The sequence below is a fragment of the Wyeomyia smithii genome, chromosome 3, assembly GCF_029784165.1.
Source record: "Wyeomyia smithii strain HCP4-BCI-WySm-NY-G18 chromosome 3, ASM2978416v1, whole genome shotgun sequence".
In the NCBI taxonomy this organism is placed as follows: domain Eukaryota; kingdom Metazoa; phylum Arthropoda; class Insecta; order Diptera; family Culicidae; genus Wyeomyia; species Wyeomyia smithii.
In genome coordinates this window covers 62,273,270-62,293,647 of record NC_073696.1, presented here as the reverse complement: position 1 = coordinate 62,293,647, position 20,378 = coordinate 62,273,270, and the positions used below count along the sequence as shown (strand labels likewise).

General features: G+C 37.3%; 1 protein-coding gene across 7 annotated transcripts in view; it reads left to right on the top strand.

Annotated features, from left to right (window-relative positions):
- Nucleotides 1–20,273, top strand: part of LOC129726470 (MAGUK p55 subfamily member 7) — a 54,580-nt gene extending 34,307 nt beyond the window's left edge. For 2 of the 7 annotated variants that reach the window (XM_055683185.1, XM_055683186.1), the window contains exons 6-12: nt 7,719–7,751; nt 8,091–8,258; nt 8,323–8,505; nt 16,352–16,487; nt 16,707–16,985; nt 17,047–17,390; nt 17,451–20,273. In XM_055683185.1, the coding sequence (XP_055539160.1) occupies nt 7,719–7,751; nt 8,091–8,258; nt 8,323–8,505; nt 16,352–16,487; nt 16,707–16,985; nt 17,047–17,390; nt 17,451–17,627 (1,320 nt within the window). In that variant the 3' untranslated portion in view covers nt 17,628–20,273. The remainder of the gene's footprint in view (nt 1–7,718; nt 7,752–8,090; nt 8,259–8,322; nt 8,506–16,351; nt 16,488–16,706; nt 16,986–17,046; nt 17,391–17,450) is intronic. The other 5 variants (XM_055683187.1, XM_055683190.1, XM_055683189.1 and 2 more) reach the window with 5 other exon arrangements.
- Nucleotides 20,274–20,378: the final 105 nt, after the last annotated feature.

Here is a 20,378-nt window from a genome sequence, read left to right as displayed (position 1 = left end):
TCACAAAATTTGATTTAATAATATTTCTATAACTCCATGATCCAACAACCATCAAATTGTCTGGCTCGAAATTGAAAATTTTGAGGGGGGTCATGTTGTTCAGCGTTACGTAATTTTAGAGGGGGAGTCATATTGAACGTTACTCATCGTTACATAGGGTGAGGATGGTCGGAAATCTAGATTTTAGCGTTACGTAATTTGTGCACGACGCCTTTCTTCCGCACAAAAAGTTTTGAACTTCTACCGATTCTATCGTGAAAATAATTAACAACCAATTTCCGAGTGTGCAATAGAGCTTGGCAGGAGACTTAAATGAATTCGGACCATCTACTAATAATGAAAAGCATCAAGTTCTGTTAACCGTGGTTAAGAAACGTGAACATCAAAACAACTCACTCAAGACATCTGTTGTTGACTAGTTGAATAATGTACATATTAATTAGTTTAAAGCAGCGGTTCTCAACCTGGGGTACGCATATCCCTAGGGGTACGCATATCCCTAGGGGTACGCGAGAGCCTTCAGGGGGTACGCGATAGAAAAATCAGTAATGGCGGACAAAGTAATGCTAGCGTAAAGCTCAACAGGTTTTTAAATGTGTAATTTCAGAAAACACCAAAATTAAGAATTTTTAGAAGAGCTAAATAATTTGTAGCAACGAAATTTAAGCCACAAACCGTAACATTTTCTTTCTTTCAGTTTGGACTCCGAGGGATGCGCAAAAAATATTTTTCGGTTTGGTTTTACAGGATTTTTAAGTGATAAAATAATTAGAATTAAAAAACTCAAACTAGCTCGTGGACTTAACATTATCCAGAGTTGTCGCCATACAAAAGTTGTCTATTACACTATAACTAATCATTTTTCGGTTATCTAGACTATCTGACAAAACAGTTTTTGGGACACCCAATTCAATCATTATGTTTGTGATTCAGGGCAAATTTTCTTAGCAGCCATGCTGTGAACTCCAAAAAAGTTAAAGTGGTTATGTATGAGACCAGACCGCAAGGTTAATGCAGTATTATGATAATTGCGAAATTATGTCAAATTTCAATTCAGCAATAATCCTCTTTCAACCCTTTTTGTAAGTTTGGTAACTCCTAAGACTGTCTAGTTAGCTTGAAGTCATTTCAAAATAATGTTGGAAGTTGCTGAGCACCTCTTTACCGTGAAAAACACAAATGGCAAATAAAATGTGTGTAAAGCTTTTATTCAACACCTAAAAAACTTTCTGGTAATAGTGTGGTGGTGTGCGGCTTCTGATGGTCCCCGTGGTTCTGTGATTAGCGTTGTCGGTCGGCTAGCTCTCCCACAAAGTTGTGATATCGGGTTCGATTCCCGATTAGGCCGAGGATCTTTTTGAGCTGGAAATATTTTCGACTAAGCACTGGGGCACGGTGTATCGTTGTACTTATCCTACAACATGCTTTCCAGGCTAGCGTCCGTTATTGTTTTGTGCGTCTTCTGGATATCATCCTGGTTTCTGAAAAACTCATTTTAGATGATATTCAGTTCAAAATGATATCTGGGGTCGATTTCCGCCCTCTGGAAATCATCTTGGTTCCAAAAATACCCATACCCATACCCTGATCTAGGCTCAAAACAAGTTTCTACACTTTTCAATAATACAATAAATAGCATCACAAAATCACGATTATACGCATTTTGGTGGACACGTTGCCAATTTTTATTGAGCAGTTGAAACTGGGTAATTTTCAGGACGGTCTCGATGTTCTCGGTATTTCAATTTTCACTCCTACCCCAGAATGTTACCGTAAAATGTAATACTACGTCAAACTAGAAACAGTATAACATTACAGTACAGGTTATAATTTACCATTATTTGTGATTTCTGCTGACTTCTTAGATTCCTGAAATAGAAACTTCATGTAGTTAGACATTTCATTCTCATCGTGACAACTGAGTACAAACAAATATTATTTTGAGTAACATGATGCTCTATAATCAGGCTTCATTTTGCTCATCTTGATCTTAAAGAGAAAATTATTTTCTCCCCTCTTAACCACTGTGAGCTTACATTCAATGTGCATCACACCATCTGCTGTAGAGAAAGCGCAGAGTAATAAACAGTTTCTCTGGTGAATAAACGCTCTCAATTCGACAGAGCAGAGACCCAGTGAACCTTTTGTAAATAGCTCATCCCATGCAACATAAGTCAAATAAAATGCTCAGCGAACATCTGAAAATTGCGTTTCTATTCACATCGCACCGGAAATGTGAGTAAAAATCATGAGAATGGGTAAAGCCTGTCCACAATCTATCAAATGATATAGGTGCAAGGGTATGAAGTGTCTCCGCAGTGATTTATACAGCCTAGAAAAGCTAGTACTAAACTCCGTCATTCGAGTGTAAACATTTGTTATTGAAACTATTTGCAGTTTTGCAAGATATTTAAGTTTAAAAAGAATGCAATTTTTGATCAAAAACGTCTGAAACCGTCAAAAACGTCTGTTTTTCTTAAATAATAAAAATATGTCTAGAATATAGCAGGCCTCTTAAATCCCAGTAGAAAAAGTTAATTAGTGTTTTTGTGAGAATTGACAGCGCTTCTCATAATTTTTAAGCGACATTGAACATGTAGAATGATTGTAGAATCTATATAAAGTATTTTTTCTGACGAAGCATATTGTAAAATACCCAATTGTTATTTTTGATAAAATTTGCATTTCTTTCAAACAAGTTCGTGGCCAAAACGCACCACAACAAAGCCCAATATGCTCGAATGCAAAGGGCTAATATCGTCGGTTTTGTGCAACACTGGCACAACTCAAAAATCATAGTTGAGAGAAAACCGCGTTTAAAAATTAAAGTCGAAAGTTTATTTTTCAATTTTCAAGAAAACTTTAAAGTGTAAGATTTCCAAACCTTATCTAACATTTTGAGGTCTACTATGCGCATATTATGAGCACGTTGTACAAGTTTAAACCTTATCTTTACGAACTTTATAGAGAAATTTCGATCTGTGCAGCATAAATCTGGGTTTTTTTGGAATTTTGAAACGGGGATTCGTGGGATGAAACTTAACAATATTTGGCATCGTTTGCCACCAAAAACTCAAAAATGCAAAATTTTGAGTTGTGCCAGTGTTGCACGAAACCGACGTTATGCCTCTAGCACAGGGGTTTCCAAATCGTGCTCCGCGGAGCACTTAATGCGCTGTCGCCACCATTACCGCGCTTCCTGGATGGATGCGACTCTTACCTCCACATTTCGAATCAGACGCCGTTATGCGCCGCTCAATGGGAGAAAACAGACAATTATGACACCTTTTCTCAGTTAGTATTTAATAAACCGGGGTTGGGATCTGATCTTCACCAAGGTTATTCGTATCCCAATTAGCATCACGTGGAGGTTGAGATGGGGACGTTCTCGTTAGCGGGTCCTTGATTTACACTTACCAAAATTTTCTAACCAAACTGCAATTTTTGAATCAATTCACTCAAAATTCAAAAATTCAGGTGGCCTGCGAAAAAATTTGTTTAAAAAAGTGCTTCGTAAAGCAAAACGTTCAAGAACCCGTGCTCTAGCAGGAATCAATAGAAGTCCGAGAAGTAAAACCAAAAGTAAAGAAACATACCTTTAGTTTTCATGCAATTTTCTGCAGCGCTTCATGGTGCATTAAACCCTATTTTTAATTTGGATCACTTTTAGGTAAAAGTTGATGAAATTTAGTGAAAAAAAATTGGGACATTCATAGTATTATAAATTCCAAATGTGTGAGAGGTAGAGGAGCCAGTTTTTTTTGTATTATTTGTAGGTCAGTTTACCATAAAAGCTTATATCAATTTCGTGAATTATTACATCACAGACTAACAGACATAAAACTTTGAACAAATTATCAATCAAATCATCACCTTTTTTTAAATGGGGGGAAAAAAAAGAAATTTGTAATTTTAATGGTTAGGATTTGTTTGCTTTCGCAATTAGGACTGATCATTCGTAGGGATTTAAACCTATTTGTCAAATCAATCAATCCATCGTTCGGATGATAGCAGTAGTTCACGTAAGTAGCATTAGCACCACCTGCTACCGTGTTCACGCTGCGTCCTGTATTCCGACAACAGCGCTAGCGTACGTTTTTTAATAGGGGGAGATGTTTTGTAATGAATTAATTATTTACTAATATTTATTCAGAATTTTTATTGTGTGTTCTGCCACAAACGGTGACATATCAACACTATTACATATATTTTAAGCTTTATTTCATTACAAGATTGTAATTCCTTCCGCAGTTTAGTGAATATAATTGTAGGAATATTGTAAACCTACTTGTTAAGAAAAAAAGGAATTTAAAATTGAACCTTAATCTAATCTTACACCTATCTTACTGACTATAAAGTGATCTAATCGTTGTAATTGAGGATTGCAACGATTTTTGTCAGAACTTATTGATAATTTGGTTTGACATATTTTCTAATGTTTCGACATTAGTAAGCCTGTGTAGTTCATTCGTGCTAAATACGCTAGCGTACGTGCATGTGTCAAATTGGGAACTACGAAAAATATATGAGATAGCATGACACACCTCAGACGGCGTTGTCGCGCGACGACTGTTATTCGAATGAAAATTTGAAATAATCGTTTTTTGTGGCGATGGAGCTTGGTTCCAGTGTTACGTCTGTTAGTCTGTGATTACATATTGCACAGAGCTGGTTTTCATGCTGTTTTTCTAGTATTCTAGTTATTGTAGCGAACTTTTCCATACGAAAACTGTACGAAAGCTAGGTTTATCTGGGAAAAACGAAGAAATTCATCATTTAAAGCAACATGTGTCAATATTTTAGGGAATAGTTGGCTGAGCCATCTGGTTCTGTACGGTTCTCCCCTACTGTATATTGAACATCTCAACTGAAGGAAACTATCCGTGAAAGAACCTCGCACGCAGAAATAAGCTGACTTTCAAACCATCGAAGAGAAGAAGTTGCAGTCCGAAACACTCATTTTTTAAAGGATTTAAAAGCGTTTGTCGGTCATACATCCCTAATTCGGAACAGTGTCACTAATAATTTCAAATGATTTCACAAACCAAACGAACTTCAAATTAATATTACACTGTGAAGGAACCACCACGTGGCCGAAGTTTCGTAGGCACAAGACTCTAGTGAAAACATTATCCTATATTTGCATCACTACAACTAGCATGTGGATATATTTTCACAGTTAAACTCGGCCACGTGTTGGTGGTTTGTGGCTTCAACACACTTCCATTTTCAGATATTCGATCTTCTCGTCAGTTCCTGATTCCAGTCCTAGCCAGTTTTGCCTATTTTTATTTAATTTTTAATCGAACATACACTTGTCAAGTTATCAGGAAAAAAAATCTATAATAATTGATTATAGTAATATAGTAATATAGTAAAATCGCAGTATTTTTTTTGTCTTCACCGGGACAAAAAAGTTATTGTATTTTACACTTCCGAAATTAAATTCAAACCGTTGAATTTGAATGACTTTAGTATGAAATAAGCATGAAAGGGACGAATATTCCCTTATAGTACTATGTAAACCTGTATTGTTCTCTGCAAGACGGGAATGAAAGTCTATACAATAGAAGAGGTTGTCGAGGACGAAGTTGGCTGAAGGCAATTTTACCGAACCGAACGAAAGCAGTCCGTATCTTAGCAGTTCCGCGTTACACATATTTTTTTACCGTGAAAGTCAGTAGGTACAAAGGACAATTTAATTGAAAAAAATAAAATAATCCATTTTTTGCCATTCTATACTCACAAAAAACTAAAGAAACGTTATTTTTACGTGTGAACTTTGCTTCGACTCAAAATTAGGTGCAATAGTCTGGCACAGTCACCGAAAGCAACATATCCATTTAACATGTCAAGGGGAGTTTCTTTAATAAAAAAAACGTAAAATGTTCCGAAGATTATTATACAAGTCCTTTATTTCAATATAATTTAATTTGATTCAGATATACTATGATTATTCTAACTAGTACTTTATGATGTACAACAATAAATCTCTATCAATTATTCCCAAACAATACAATTTATTCCATCGAACAATGCTTCAAACTTTATTCGAAATTCAAACACTATTTGCATATTAAATATCACCCTTTATTATTGGCTCATCCAATGACTCGTTTTTACGAGCTCGTCACTAAAACTTCTCCAGAAAATGCGTTAATCGTTTATTTCAACTACCACTCAATACCAGACCAGACAGACAAAGCGCATTTGTTATAAAATTTCTTTATATATCCTAACAATCGTTTGCCCAGAGCTGACAAAGGATTGGCCTCGTTCTGGCTGCTGTTGGCTATTTCCAGTCGTATCGTCATACCTACATGTGTTTGTTCATAATTTTTTCAAGCATTTTATTTGGTTTGTCTGCTTCAGTAGAATTTTTAATTTCCATAATTGGAGTAGGTGCATTGCACCCGAGGCGGTTCTTTCTCTCGGGATTATTTTATACCATGTAGCGAAGCACGACCAGCTTCTTGCGTGCTCCGGTTGATACTCCACTCGCGTAGGGGAGAAGCTTAAAAACACCGTTAGGCGCACGCTTCCAGGTCACTGCAAAGCTGCTGACTGTTTAGGAACGACCCTTTGGCTAGCTAAGGACTATCGAAATAGAGTGCAACTACCTCCTAAGCACGCCACGCCGCACACCCCCGCCATCAGGCTCTAGGGCGGAAACGAAGTACATCTACTTTCAACGTTCTTCGGTCCTGTAATGCTAGCGCACATTGACACTGGTCGCTCTGGTACCAAATTGTACGATATATTTGGTTAAATTCTGTTTGAAATCGTGTTAATCCGTTAATCCACTGTGGTTCACCTCACAATAAAAAAACAACGGCAATATTACATCACGATAAAATTGAGAGGTTCAAAAAGCCATTGAACACTATACTTTCGTAGTACAAAATAGACTATAGCGTCAACCAGTGAGTGTGAGGCAAAAAATCTTTTCTTCTTTCCCAGATTACTTTTACTCTCTAAACGAGGAGAAGGTTATTCTGTGGCAATTTTGAAGCAACCAGTGGTTTGTAGCATTTAAAGTAACTGTAAAATTAGCACTAATATATGGCTAATTAAAAATATGACACTATATTTGATTAGTCGAATAGAAAAAAATAATGATGTAGATTTTTTCTAAGTATCTGATAGTATAAAGCGAGAGACAGAACGCTGCTTCAAAAAAATTCTTTGACTATATATAATATTAGCTTCAGTAGATGTTTACGTTTTGTATCTTTGTGTAATTTTATAAGTTTCTTATGCTTTTCAATTATTACCCATTATCATTAATGAGCATGACCTCGATAGATTCTTCAGAAACAAAATTTCCATCGTTTCTCTGAAGCAACATGCATCGCTATGTGTTTTCCTTCAGTAGATGCACAAATCGTGTCATCATCGTAACATAAGGGCACCATTCGTGTATAAATTCCCATCTCTAGCTGGTCTCTGTAGTACTTGTTTAACACTTTAGTCCTCCATCAACTCGTAAACTGTCGCATTCATCTTCATTATTCTCTCAATCACTTCACTTCATTTTCTGTGGAACGACAATTGATGTCTTTCGTTTGGCTGTTGCATTCATTTCTGTTTTAGTTGATGCGTGTTCGTTTATAGAAAACTTCTCTTGATGTGCCCAAACATAATGAAAAAAAAAAAAACTAGCCCTCGGAGAACAATTCAATTTTCTATAATATCAAATTTGTTTTACTGCGCGCAAGTGTGCCGGAGCACAAAGTGCGGAACCAATTGTAGTAAGTATTTCAGTTCCTTCGTTGGTCATTCTTCGTTTCTTTGTGTTCGTTATAGTAGGACACTTGATTTCTCTGAATGGTTTTTCATTATTAGTATCAGCTACGCAGTTTTCCCCGAATGGTCTTTTTCTCTCAGTCACCACCATTATTAAAAGAACATTCTCAAATAATATTTTGATACTTTGAAAATAGGTTCCTTATTTTCTCGTTCGAGGAAACTTTCATCACATTCGAATTATTTTCACACACAGCTTTTTTCACTCTAGGTAACGCTTACTAGAACGCGCTAATGCTGTAGGAAGGACAATAGGGAAACTAATTAAAATTTTCCTCTTCCAGGGTGCCACAATAAAAACCGATGAGGAAACGGGTAAAATTATCATCGCACGAATTATGCACGGTGGTGCAGCGGATCGATCCGGGCTAATTCACATGGGGGATGAAGTGATCGAGGTCAACAATATCAACGTGGAGGGCAAAACTCCGGGTGACGTGCTGTCGATTTTGGTAGGCATTGCGTTATTATTCACCTTTCATGAAATTGTGTTCAATACTTGTCAAAACATTACAGCAAAACTCGGAAGGTACCATCACGTTTAAACTGGTACCGTCGGACGGAAAATTGGACCAGCGGGAAAGTAAAGTGCGTGTTAGGGCGTACTTTGACTATGAGCCGGAGAATGATCCGTACATACCGTGCAAGGAAGCAGGTTTGGGATTCGTGAGAGGTGATATTTTGCACATCGTGTCACAGGTATGTTAATAGATTTTTGTTCTGTAACTAAATGTATTTTGATTTTCAAACAATAAGTGATTTAAAAAAATGGTCATTCTAGATTTCTTTAAACTATCTAAATATTTTAGATAGACGATTGTTTATCCTTTAATCGTCAGTTCATATCTAATGCACTTGGACTTGAATAGTCGGGTTTTCATTCAAACTTTCCATTCGGATTTTAACCTTTTTAATTGCTGTCCATCGGGACTTTATATTCACTTTGAATTCTTTCCTGTTGAACCTGTATCATTCGGATTTCTAAGCAATTCGAATTCTCACCACGTTATGTCAATCTGGTATTTTCAACTATTTTAAATTTTATTGAGTATCTCGGTGAAATTTCTACCCTGGTTTAAATATATATGGGTCGTTCCATATGAAATGTTCATACCACTTGCTCTAATACGACCAAAACTATAATTCATCTAGGTTCACTTTAAAAAAATCCCAATTTTGGTGTCCTTTAGAATATTCCCCGGCTTTCGGGACCCCCCTCTTTTCATAATAACGCTGTTTTTGTCCAAAATCTCTTCAATTCATAGACACGAATCGTCTGAAAAGTACTGATAAATGATTTTTGAAAGAAAAAAAGATATTTTTGGATTTCCTAATAACCAGAAAAATCTTAAAAATCATTTGTTCTGTTCAGACATTTTCCAATAAATATGATGAAATATAACATGGAAAAATTCAAATCGGTTACGTAAAATTGGTAAGTCAACAAGTTTGTTAATATTTTTCTATTACTCCAAATTAATACAACATTTCAAAAGACAGCAGAGCAAGATCGCGCCAAATGACCTATGGTCGAATATTGACCATTTTTGATTTGAATGAAACTTTGCACACGTATTTGGCTTAGCTAACTGAGCATTTCCCACAGATGTGAGATCTTTTTGTTGTCAAAGAATGAATTGTATATTTTTGATCAAGCATTCCAATGAACGTATGGGTTTTACTGGAGAACCACGGACAAATTAAGAAAAACGTGTATTTTCTTAAATAATTATAATTTTGCGAGCTTAAATTAGAAATAACTCGAAAACAAATGTCTTTAGAATGTTAACTACCCAGAGCTTTTTGATTCAAAATGACTCTCTGCATCTTTTAAAATCATCAGAATACAAATATTTTGAAAAATATTTGAATTAGAATTTTTATAAAAAAAATCAATCTACCATAAAAAACTATTTTTCATTTCTCCATCCTGGACTTTTTTTTAAGTTGCGTACTAACGTCAGGTTTCTTAAAAAAAAATTAAAAAATATTCAACTCTTTTTTTTAATTGAAATTTAATGTTCATTTTTAATTTTTTTTGGGCAAAAAAAAAATTTTTGTTACAGTGTATATTTTTTTATGATGCATTTTTAATTCCCTACAACTCATTCTCAGACAGTATTACTATACAACTAACGGTTTCTGGGCTGCAATGCTTCGAATAAAACCTATGCCAAAAGGCATACGCCCTTTTAGAATGTAGCTCATGGGTGTAAAAAATCTCTCCATCCGTGAAAAATACTCAGTTTGCTAAGCCAAATACGTGTGCGAAGTTTCATTCAAATCAAAAATGGTCGATTAAATTTTCGCGTATTTCCAGATCATTTGAAATGATTTTGCTCAGCAGAAAAATAACAAAAATGATTTCAATTTCTTGCGCCCACAAGAGATCCCTAAGTTTTTTTTAAATAAGTTTAAACATGTGAGTTGTGATAGAATGTTTTATACTGATGGATCTAATCTAGATGAGTCCACTGGCTTCGGTGTTTTCCACGAAAATTTTACCGCCTCCTACAAACTCGATGCTCCTGCTTCCGTGTACGTCGCAGAACTTGCTGCTATTCAGTACTCTCTTGGGATAATCGAAACCCTGCCCATAGACCACTATTTCATCTTCACAGACAGTCTCAGTGCCATTGAGGCTCTGCGATCGATGAAGACTGTGAAGCACACCCCGTATTTCCTGGGGAAAATACGGCGGTTTTTAAGTGCTTTAACAGATAAAAATTACCGGGTTACCTTAGCGTGGGTCCCTTCTCATTGTTCCATTCCGGGCAATGAAAAGGCTGACGCTTTAGCTAAGGTGGGTGCTATTGATGGCGATATTTATGTAAGACCAATTGCTTATGATGAATTTTATAGCATTTTGCGTCAGAGAACACTCAACAGTTGGCAATTATCATGGAACTCAGATGAACTGGGACGGTGGATACATTCCATTTTTCCTGAGGTATCGACGAAAGCATGGTTCAAGGGGTTGGATGTAGGTCGGGACTTCATTCGCGTGATGTCCAGACTTATGTCCAATCACTATACGTTAAACACGCATCTCTTTCGTATAGGGCTTGTAGACAGTAATCACTGCGTTTGTGGCGATGGCTACCATGACATCGAGCATGTTGTTTGGTCGTGTACCGAATACTGTGGTGTTAGGTCTGAGCTTATAGATTCCCTTCGGGCCTGAGGAAAACAACCGAACGTACCCGTTAGAGACATTCTGGGAAGCGGTGATCTCCAGTACATGACACAGCTATACGGGTTTAAAAAAAATGCTGGCGTTAAAATTTGATTTCTTTTATCTATTTGCTAGAATACATTTTCTGTCACAAACTGAAAGAGAATGATACACCCGGCTGGAGACACTAAAACGAAGACTCGGCATCTCTATGTTTACGCAGACACCTCAGACCAAAACTGCTCAAATAGAGCATCACTGCTTAGCCATGTACAAATAAATGAATCCTGTAACTCAATATAGTTAAAATCAAAATTGTAACTCCCCTCCTCTCACCTTAAATCCCCACTAGCTCGTAGTCGGCCGCGAGATATAAAAAATGTGCCTCCCTCGTTTCCCTGCTAACTTAGAATTAAAAAAAAAACATGTACTTGGCTCAGTTAAACATAATTTGTATCGTGCCGTGTCAAATAAACTATTTTAAACTATTATATGATATCAAATTCAACTAACTTGCAAGCAATTTGTGATGCGCGAAATATGCAGGTTGCTATCTATATATTGAAACATTCACTTAAATTTGGAGATGTTGTTGGCGGTGTCAATTTTATGAAAAGTATTTCTGTGAATACTTTTAACCACGGAGTCGTCGGCCTCTTCCTGGTTCACTGCTGAATATAGTTTTGGCGGTTTCCTCCTCAGGCATTCTGGTCACATGTCCAGCCCACTGTAACCTACCCACCTTCACTATATCAGCATGTTTGTATACCTAGTACAATTCGTGATTCATGCGTCTGCACCACACTCCATTTTCCATTTTACTGCCAAGTATCGATCGCAGAACTTAACGCTCAAATCTCGGATTACACGTCGATCAGTCTACTTCAGCGTCCATACTTCATGTCCGTAAAGGGCCACCGGGAAGATCAACCTGACAATAATAGAGCCGATACCCTATATCTATTTTTTTCTAAGCTGTTGATTGGAAAGCCACCTACGAAATGAGCAATACCTATGCTCTCACTAAGCAAAGAGCAGATAAAATACCTATATTCGGGACTACCAAAAAGATATTTGTTTCATTCTTGCATGAAAAAAGAAGGAAGGGAATATTTTTGCTTTTGTCGTCACCCACATTTTGACAATCGCATATTATAGGGAACCTGTATATTAGAGAAATGACAAGACACTCACCGTTAAGGCAACTGTGATGTTGACAGTTGCCTTAACGGTGAGTGTCTCGGCGACTCTGGTGTATAGGCTGACTAGCATATGAGAGTTCAAGAGCGACTACGAACATAAAATCTCTTTAAGCTTCGTAGTCGTGAATTGCAATCCGAACATGCGACATCTATCTGTCAGTGCGGCGTAACATAGGGCGTTGAATACTTTTTATTGGGTATGTGCTGATTGGGTATTAGGCTGTCCCAAAAAAATCGATGTTGAAAAAGTCAAGGTGCTCAGCCCTAAACTGAAAGATAATGTTATTTATAGCATTTTTGTAGAACATTTCGACTTTCTAAAAGGTCGTTTTCAGGTTGCCCAAACGTGATTTATGAAAAAATGACTTTTTCGAGCTACAAAACCACTCTTTTGCACTTTTTTTTAAATCTGTTCGACTCCGAATTTTTTCCATATATTTTTTTATTTTTGTGGGGTTGTTTTTGAATATTTTGCATGGTTTGGTTCAGCATCGCATTTAATTATTTGACTCACAGAGCCCACTGAACATCACAAAAAAGTGAATTTTCCTTATAATTTTCAGATAAAACCCTTCAAAACACATATAAAATTTTTTTTTTGATCAAGAACTGAAATTTTTACTGCAAAGCGGAATTCAAGACGAAAATTTACATGAAAAAAAGATCCTTGATATCTTACCGGGAGGCTGAGATATCGGCGTTTTTACATGTGATGGAAAACTATGCATTTTGTCAAAAATGCCACAAAAGCTCAATATCTCCATTGCTCAGTGTTTTATTTTGCCGTTTGTGCGTATAATTCCCTAAATAGTGATTCAAATGTTGATTATAGCCATGAGATATGTTCGGAGAAGTTTCAGGATATTCAAAAATGCATCTTTTAATGTAGAAAGAAGGGTGATCAATCCACCAATAAAATACATTTGTTTTCTGAACATTGTTTTTTTTTATCTCCCAGAAGAAAACAGTTATTTAACATATTTGTTAAAATGCATAGTTTTCCATCACATAGAAAAATGTTAATATCTCAGCTCCTCGATAAGATATCAAGTATCTTTTTTCATGTAAATTTTCGTGGTAAATCCCACTTTGTAATGAAAACTTCCGTTCTTGCTCAAAGTTTTTTTTATTTGTGTTTTGAAGAGTTTTATCTAAAAGTAATAAGAAAAAATATTTTTTTTGTGATGTTTAATGGGCTCTGGGAGTCAAAAAACTGGATACAATGCTGAACCAAACCAAGCAAAATATTCAAAAACAACCCCACAAAAATAAAAAAATGTTCGGAAAAATGTAGGAATCGAACAGAATTGAAAAAAGTGCAAAAAGTGGGTTTGTAGCTTAAAAAAGTCATTTTTTCATAAATCACGTTTGGGCAACCTGAAAACGACCTTTTAGAAAGTCGAAATGTTCTACGAATATGCTATAAATAACATTATCTTTCAATTTAGGGCTGAGCACCTTGACTTTTTCAACATCGATTTTTTTGGGACATCCTATTGGGTATGACAACACAACAGAAATTTGAAACAATAAGTTGCACTTATCTTACTGAATCCATTTTGTTTAGAGGAACAAACTATGTTTTAAATGATTGAAACGCCAAAAAAACACAATAGACTTTAATTTTAATCCTGATTGTGAGATTACATGACGAGAAATTCGTCATGTAATCTCACAAAAAAGGTAATTTTCCCACCTTTTTTCCTCCCACCAACAGATCTTGGTTCAAACTCCAAGCAATACGTCTTGTAGCGCAACTTAAGAGCTTTTTTTGATATACTGTGAAGACGCGTGAGAAAATCTAATTTTTATATGACATGTTTTTGTCCATCATTATGAACCCAGTGTACAAGAAGCGTAACTCCGTTTTGTATCTATGTTCTACAATTGGGCTGCAATTTTCAGGTTAAAATTGTTTTTGTAATAATGCAATAGTTTGCACAGTTTGAGGTATTTGGAAAAGGGTTTAGGGAGGTAAACTGAAATTCCTTCACAAAAATAGTTAAAGTAGATGAGATATTCAGAATTAACCAAAACTACCTGAGAACGCTCCTGAAATCAAAAAAAAGTTCTTGTAAACTACAAATTATTAATTAATGATGATAGGAAAAAACCCTAAAATTTGATTCAAATTCAGCCTGATGGTCATGGGCGTAGCCAGAACTTCGAAAAGGGGGGGGGGCAAGTTCTTCAAAATTTTAGAAGTGAAAAATTTGATTGTTTTATTAACACTAAACTTAACTAAACTGTAATTCAATTTACACTAAATCTACCGTAGAAAGATAACAATAACAACGTCGTTAACTAAAAACCATCTTCCTAATTCAGTAAATTTTCCACGATTGTTGTTAACCATCTGCCGATGAACACTCAGCAAGCAGAGAGCACTCAACCATTGTTGACCTCAGCCAGGTTTTCACCCGACGTACTGTGCTGAACGAGAGTTCAATCGTGCATGTTTCACATGGTAGAGCTAGTGCAATTTTAATTGCTTTCTCAGTCGCAGGGAAGAAGGAACGGGCTTCAGCAAGCAGGTCTATAAGATGCCGGTCTTATAAGTGCTTACCGAATCCTCTCACTGTTGCAATGTTGATGCCAGACTTCCACCTCTCCAACAAAATTGTCAACTTCGAAAAAAATTACGAAAGCTCCGGTTTTGCGCTTGAACTCTTCCAACGACATGCGTATTACGTTAGCAGGATGCACCAAGGACAACGCGTAGGCAGGTGCACTATCTTTACTGAACCGTGTTTTGGTTAGGTTATTAGAGAATCAAGGTAAGGAATTGTCACAGCACGGTTCCAATACTCCAGGCTAGTTGATGTCGAATAGTGAACCGACTCCAGATCCGGCCAAAACACCGTGTCTTCGGCCTTATGGTATTTTTTGGTGAACGACGCAACTCCCGGCAGGTACTTCGTACTATAAATTCCCCCGTTCACGGCCAGTCCGGAGCGAAAGGAGAGCAGCTTTGACATCCCCTTCTCGCTGATTGTCAGCCACAGCAGCACCATCTTGGGAAACTTGGTGTGTGAAAGAAATTTCACCTTAGTGCTTACTTCTTTCGTGGGGGGAATAAAATACAAAGTGCCCTACCAGTCGTTGCCACCCAGGGTGAGACAGGTCTCGTCGTCCATCACCACCGCCACGTCCTGAATTGCCGGGAAAATCGATTTGACCATCTTATTCAGGCGCTGCCGCTGCGTCAATGCTTGCAGCTCCGAGACCTGAGAACGGGACTGCATCCTGACATATATGTCCATGTTCGCCAAGCACTGTTTGGTCGGTTGCACCGACCTCAAGGCCAAGCGCACGCAGCGATGTAACCACTTTTCCCTCGGTCTTCTTCTTCAGCATTTTTTGGAGCTTCTTGTCGCTCAGGGTCATCGGCCGTCCGGAACCGGGTTTTCTTTCAATGCTCTGATTGTTGTCCAATAGTGCCAAGATGTTGTTGATGCCGGAACAGGCGTATCCGGTGTCCACGAACTGCCGCATGATGTCTGTTTTTGATGCGGCGTGGGTACCGTTATTTAAACAGGCAAATCAATTTTTTTCTGGTGACTCATCGGTTAATATGATTGATGCTGCATGCGTAGTGTCGTCACTGTATGTAAAGGTAAACCCATGAAAAATTGGCAATTTTTGTGCATTTTTTTAGCGCAAATGCTATTAAAGTTATTGAAAACAAAATCTGCACCAATGCCAACAATTAAGGAGGGGGGGTCAACGCCCCCCTTTGCCTCCCTCTGGCTACGCCTATGCTAATGGTTGAAGAATGATTCTGAATGCAAGAATTGCCGTTTTCAGCTGCAGAAATGGTTTCCGAATTTAGTTAAAATTGGTTCCATTGACGATTGAGACCATACTCAAAATAATCTCAAATTTAGCCCACAGCGTAGTTGAAAGTGCCTCAAAAAGTTGATACAATATTTTGAAAAATTCGTCAAAAAAACTAAAAGCGCCTCTTCTGAGGACAGAAAAAAGGGAATATATCTTAGTTCTAAAAACTACTTCCCAATAAAACTCGTTCTTGATTGCTATGAATGCACTTCATCAGCAATTTTCAGTTTTGACCCATTTTGTACAAATTGTATTTTCCTGAAAGGAATAGTACGAAAGAAATATTCATCTTTTAGCAAATCATAACAAATGTTCACTTTTTCCACAGGATGACTCCTACTGGTGGCAGGCCCGGAAAGAAGGAGAAAAGACTACCCGAGCGGGACTTATTCCTAGCCGGGCGCTGCAAGAACGGCGAATCCTGCACGAACGCACTCAGAAGGAAACCAATGGTGAGACGAAAAGTAAGAATCATAACTATTGAATACATTCTGTAACACAAGCTAGCCTCTCAGAACATTAAAAATCAGCACTAAATTCAATACTCGTACCCAATTGGTAGACCAAATTAATCACCACTAACATACCGTCGTATATCATTTGCATTCTCGTCAAACCCCATGCTTTCCCATTCATGCGTGTGTGTGCGTCTCTCTGTCCGGAATGTCACGTGTTGCGTGTAGAAGGTTCATGTGCCTCTATCTGCTCGACACCGCCCGGTTCACCCAATCCGAGCAATCCCTGTCGAGGACCTAAAACTAAAAAGATTATGTACGATACAGCGGAGAACGATGATTTCGATCGGGAGCTGATCGCCACCTACGAAGAGGTGGCCAAACTGTATCCCAGGCCCAACGTGTACCGGCCCATCGTACTGATTGGTGCGCCCGGAATCGGCCGTAATGAGCTGAAGCGACGGCTGGTGGCTCGAGACCCGGAAAAATACAAAAGCCCAGTGCCATGTAAGTTGTTTCTTCGGTCTTGAAATAGTACGAAGAGTTGGTTAATGTGATATTTTTTCAGATACAACTCGTCCGATGCGCCCCGGTGAGGTTGCTGGTCGGGAGTACCTCTTTGTGTCGCGTGAAAAAATGGAAAGCGAAATTGCCAACGGAAAGTTCATCGAGTACGGCGAATACAAGGGTCAACTGTACGGGACGTCCGGTGAGAGTGTGAAGACCATCGTGAATGCTGGTTGCGTTTGCGTGCTTGGTCCCCACTATCAGGCGTTGAAATCACTAAGAACTGCCCAGCTGAAGCCGTACATTGTGCACATCCGGCCGCCACCATTCGATAAGCTGAAGCAAACTCGCACCAAGGCTCGTGCCCGGTCAACGTTCGACGAGTCAAACTCGAGAGGATTTACGGTTAGTTCCCTTTTGGCGATTCAACATACTGTCTGTTTCTAACCATAGTTTACATCGCAGGACGAGGAATTCCAGGAGATGATAAAATCGGCCGAGCGGATCAACTTCCTGTACGGCCACTTTTGCGATGACGAAATCATCAACGGTGACCTAACCGAAGCGTTCGAGAAGCTGGTGACGCTGGCCAACAAGTCCGAAACGGAACCACTGTGGGCACCGGTCAGTTGGGTACAATGAAGGCACATTTGCTCTGCTGCCACTGAGCCGGAGTTTGTTGAGCCTACGTGAGCCTAGCGGAGGGAGGGTGTTGTCGTGAATTAGTGTAATGTGAAATTGATTTTCGTTTATTTGTGTTACTTGTTACCAAAGTAATCAATTGGTGGGAGGATGAGGTGCAGTACGCAGCATTAATATTCATGTTTGTAAATATGTAGCCACGTTCGGTCGGTTCCCAGTCCCAGTGTACGACGCGACATGGTTGTTCGGATTACAGCACGCGTACTGTTAGGTTTATTCAAGCAAAATTGCAAATGTAGACAACGGATAGTACTAATTAACTTGGATTGTTATAAATTTTGTTTAGTTCTTTTTTTCGTGAAGAAATATTATTTCTTTAGGTCAGAATGCACTCGTTTCTGACTACCCCCGAAGAATCAAACGTCCATGTAGAGTATGTTTTCTGATGAGTTGCGGCAGGTTTAGCATATTTTAGAAAATCTAATTTCGTTTGTTTGGAACGTTAACTGCAAACCAGCATGCGATTAGGAATTTTGTCTATGATTTTAATAACATTTTATTAAATCAATAAAAAGCGTGCCTAGTTTAAATTTGATTGCCCATATTTTGAACAACTAACGGGTTGAAAATTTGTGGAAATTGTTTATCAGTAAATATTCGAGTTCGACAATATCTAAGTTTAGGTACAGGTAGCGAATGTAATGGATACGTTTCACTGCCCCAAAAGTTCGAAGATAGTTGGTACAATTTCGATAAAGTTTAGGCTGGTGAAGACTCTGCATTGCCAAAAAAACTCTCACTAACGCCATAAAAAACAATGCATCTCCAAACGTCGAAACAACTGTTACCACACTTATCTATGATTGCAGAAGTTTACCCAACTTCAAATAATTCTTAATACATACTACGTCATTAATGCTTTTTAAAATGTGTGGTCATCGTCAGCCAGAGAGTGTTGCTATGAAAACGGTTCATTTTTGTGAAATTACTCAGATTAACCGAGAACTACAACAGAGACTGTAAAGTACAGAGCCGAAACGCAAAAATAATACAGATGGCATAATTTATTGGTACATTTTGCTCTGATTCATTCCCGAAAAAGAGAAAACATGCAAAATACTAGTCAAATTCTGAGTATTTGAAAAAATATCGGCCACAGTCATTATATCCCGGCAAAGTTTCCAACAGTTGATTGCAGTCAGTGAAATTATTCTGAAAGGTATTTGAAAAATTCGCGAATATTCAGCCGAAATATTTTAAAAATTTCGCTGAATTATTCAGCTACTGAGCGCGAAAGAATAGACCAACAAACGATTCAGAAATTAATTATTTCTTGATGAATATGCAACGTGCGAAAAACAAGAAAAAGAAAATTATCACAGGTAGATGACGTTGCTTTACATGTATTCGCATTAAAGTCATTTTTCCGTGCCGGATAATAAACTGTTCGAAAGGAAGACTGCGCTACAATTCCCTTGTACCTAGTTTTAAAAATGTTTTTGCTTTTCCGATGAACTTGTTTATAAACATAATAATCATTTTCCAGTTATCGAACAAATTATGACTTTATAGCATGTAAACCATACCAGAAATTTGCTGATTTCATAGCAACCCTCTAAAAAAGACGATATTACTATCCAAAATTCTACCAAAAAAATTAAATTGTTACATAATGCACCGCTCGCTTTCAAAACTAGAGTTTACCCCCATTTATCAGGAGCAATTCAAGATAATCAACTAAACAGATTTAACTCTTACACACAATAGAAAATACTCCGACATGCATCTAGGAAGCACACTGTGAAACATAACCTTGCATTCTACTCTCGCAGAAAAATAGAGCTGTATATTTTCCGACAATTTTAAAAAAACCTTCAAGCATTTCGTCTATCTATTTATAAACTAACAGAACAACTTCAATACATTACTAATAGTGTAAAAAAATCAGCATAGATAAGCCGATAAAAATCGTTGTATTGCAAAGCTAATTCGTCTTTCTAATTCGAACAAACCACATTACAGTAGATGGAATAAACAAACAGTTCAGAGTAGACAATTGTAATAAAAACCAAAACATGTTCTCTCATTCTTACATTCTAAACAAATATACAAAGTTTGCATGAATGATTGCTAAATGGAGGTTTGGAACCGGTCAGATGCAACAAAGGAATTCACCGTTACTGAACAACTAGGGATACGTGACAATATTACCGAAAATCTACTTAAAAAGTATGAACCAGGCGAAGGGATAAACTAATTTAAATTTCTATAAATGACTATAACACTACAAACTAACAAAAAAAAAGCATATGTACACAAGTCAACTATATACAAACCATTTCTTATCATTCATCTATACGCGTAGAAGCGGCTGAAAAAGAAAAGAAGTAAAACATTCGGCTCTAGCATCAGTACAAGAATATATTTATATTTCAGCTTCTATCGATGTTCGCTTTCTGAATTGACCACCAAAAAAAATATTCAGCCTAGCAACATAGCGCTAAACAATAAACAAGAAAAGACCTGAAGACATGAAACAAAACCCAACCAAATTGATGCCACGACTTACAAAACCTAAACTAACCTTGTTGCTGAGAATAATAATCTAACACTAAACGCTAAAATTTACGCTAAAAAAAAAACAAAGAGCTCGCCATACCGAGGATAATATTCAAAGCGAACACACAAATAAAATATAAAATAAAATAAAAAAACCAATGATAAAACGATGTTGTTTGTTGATTAGTTTTA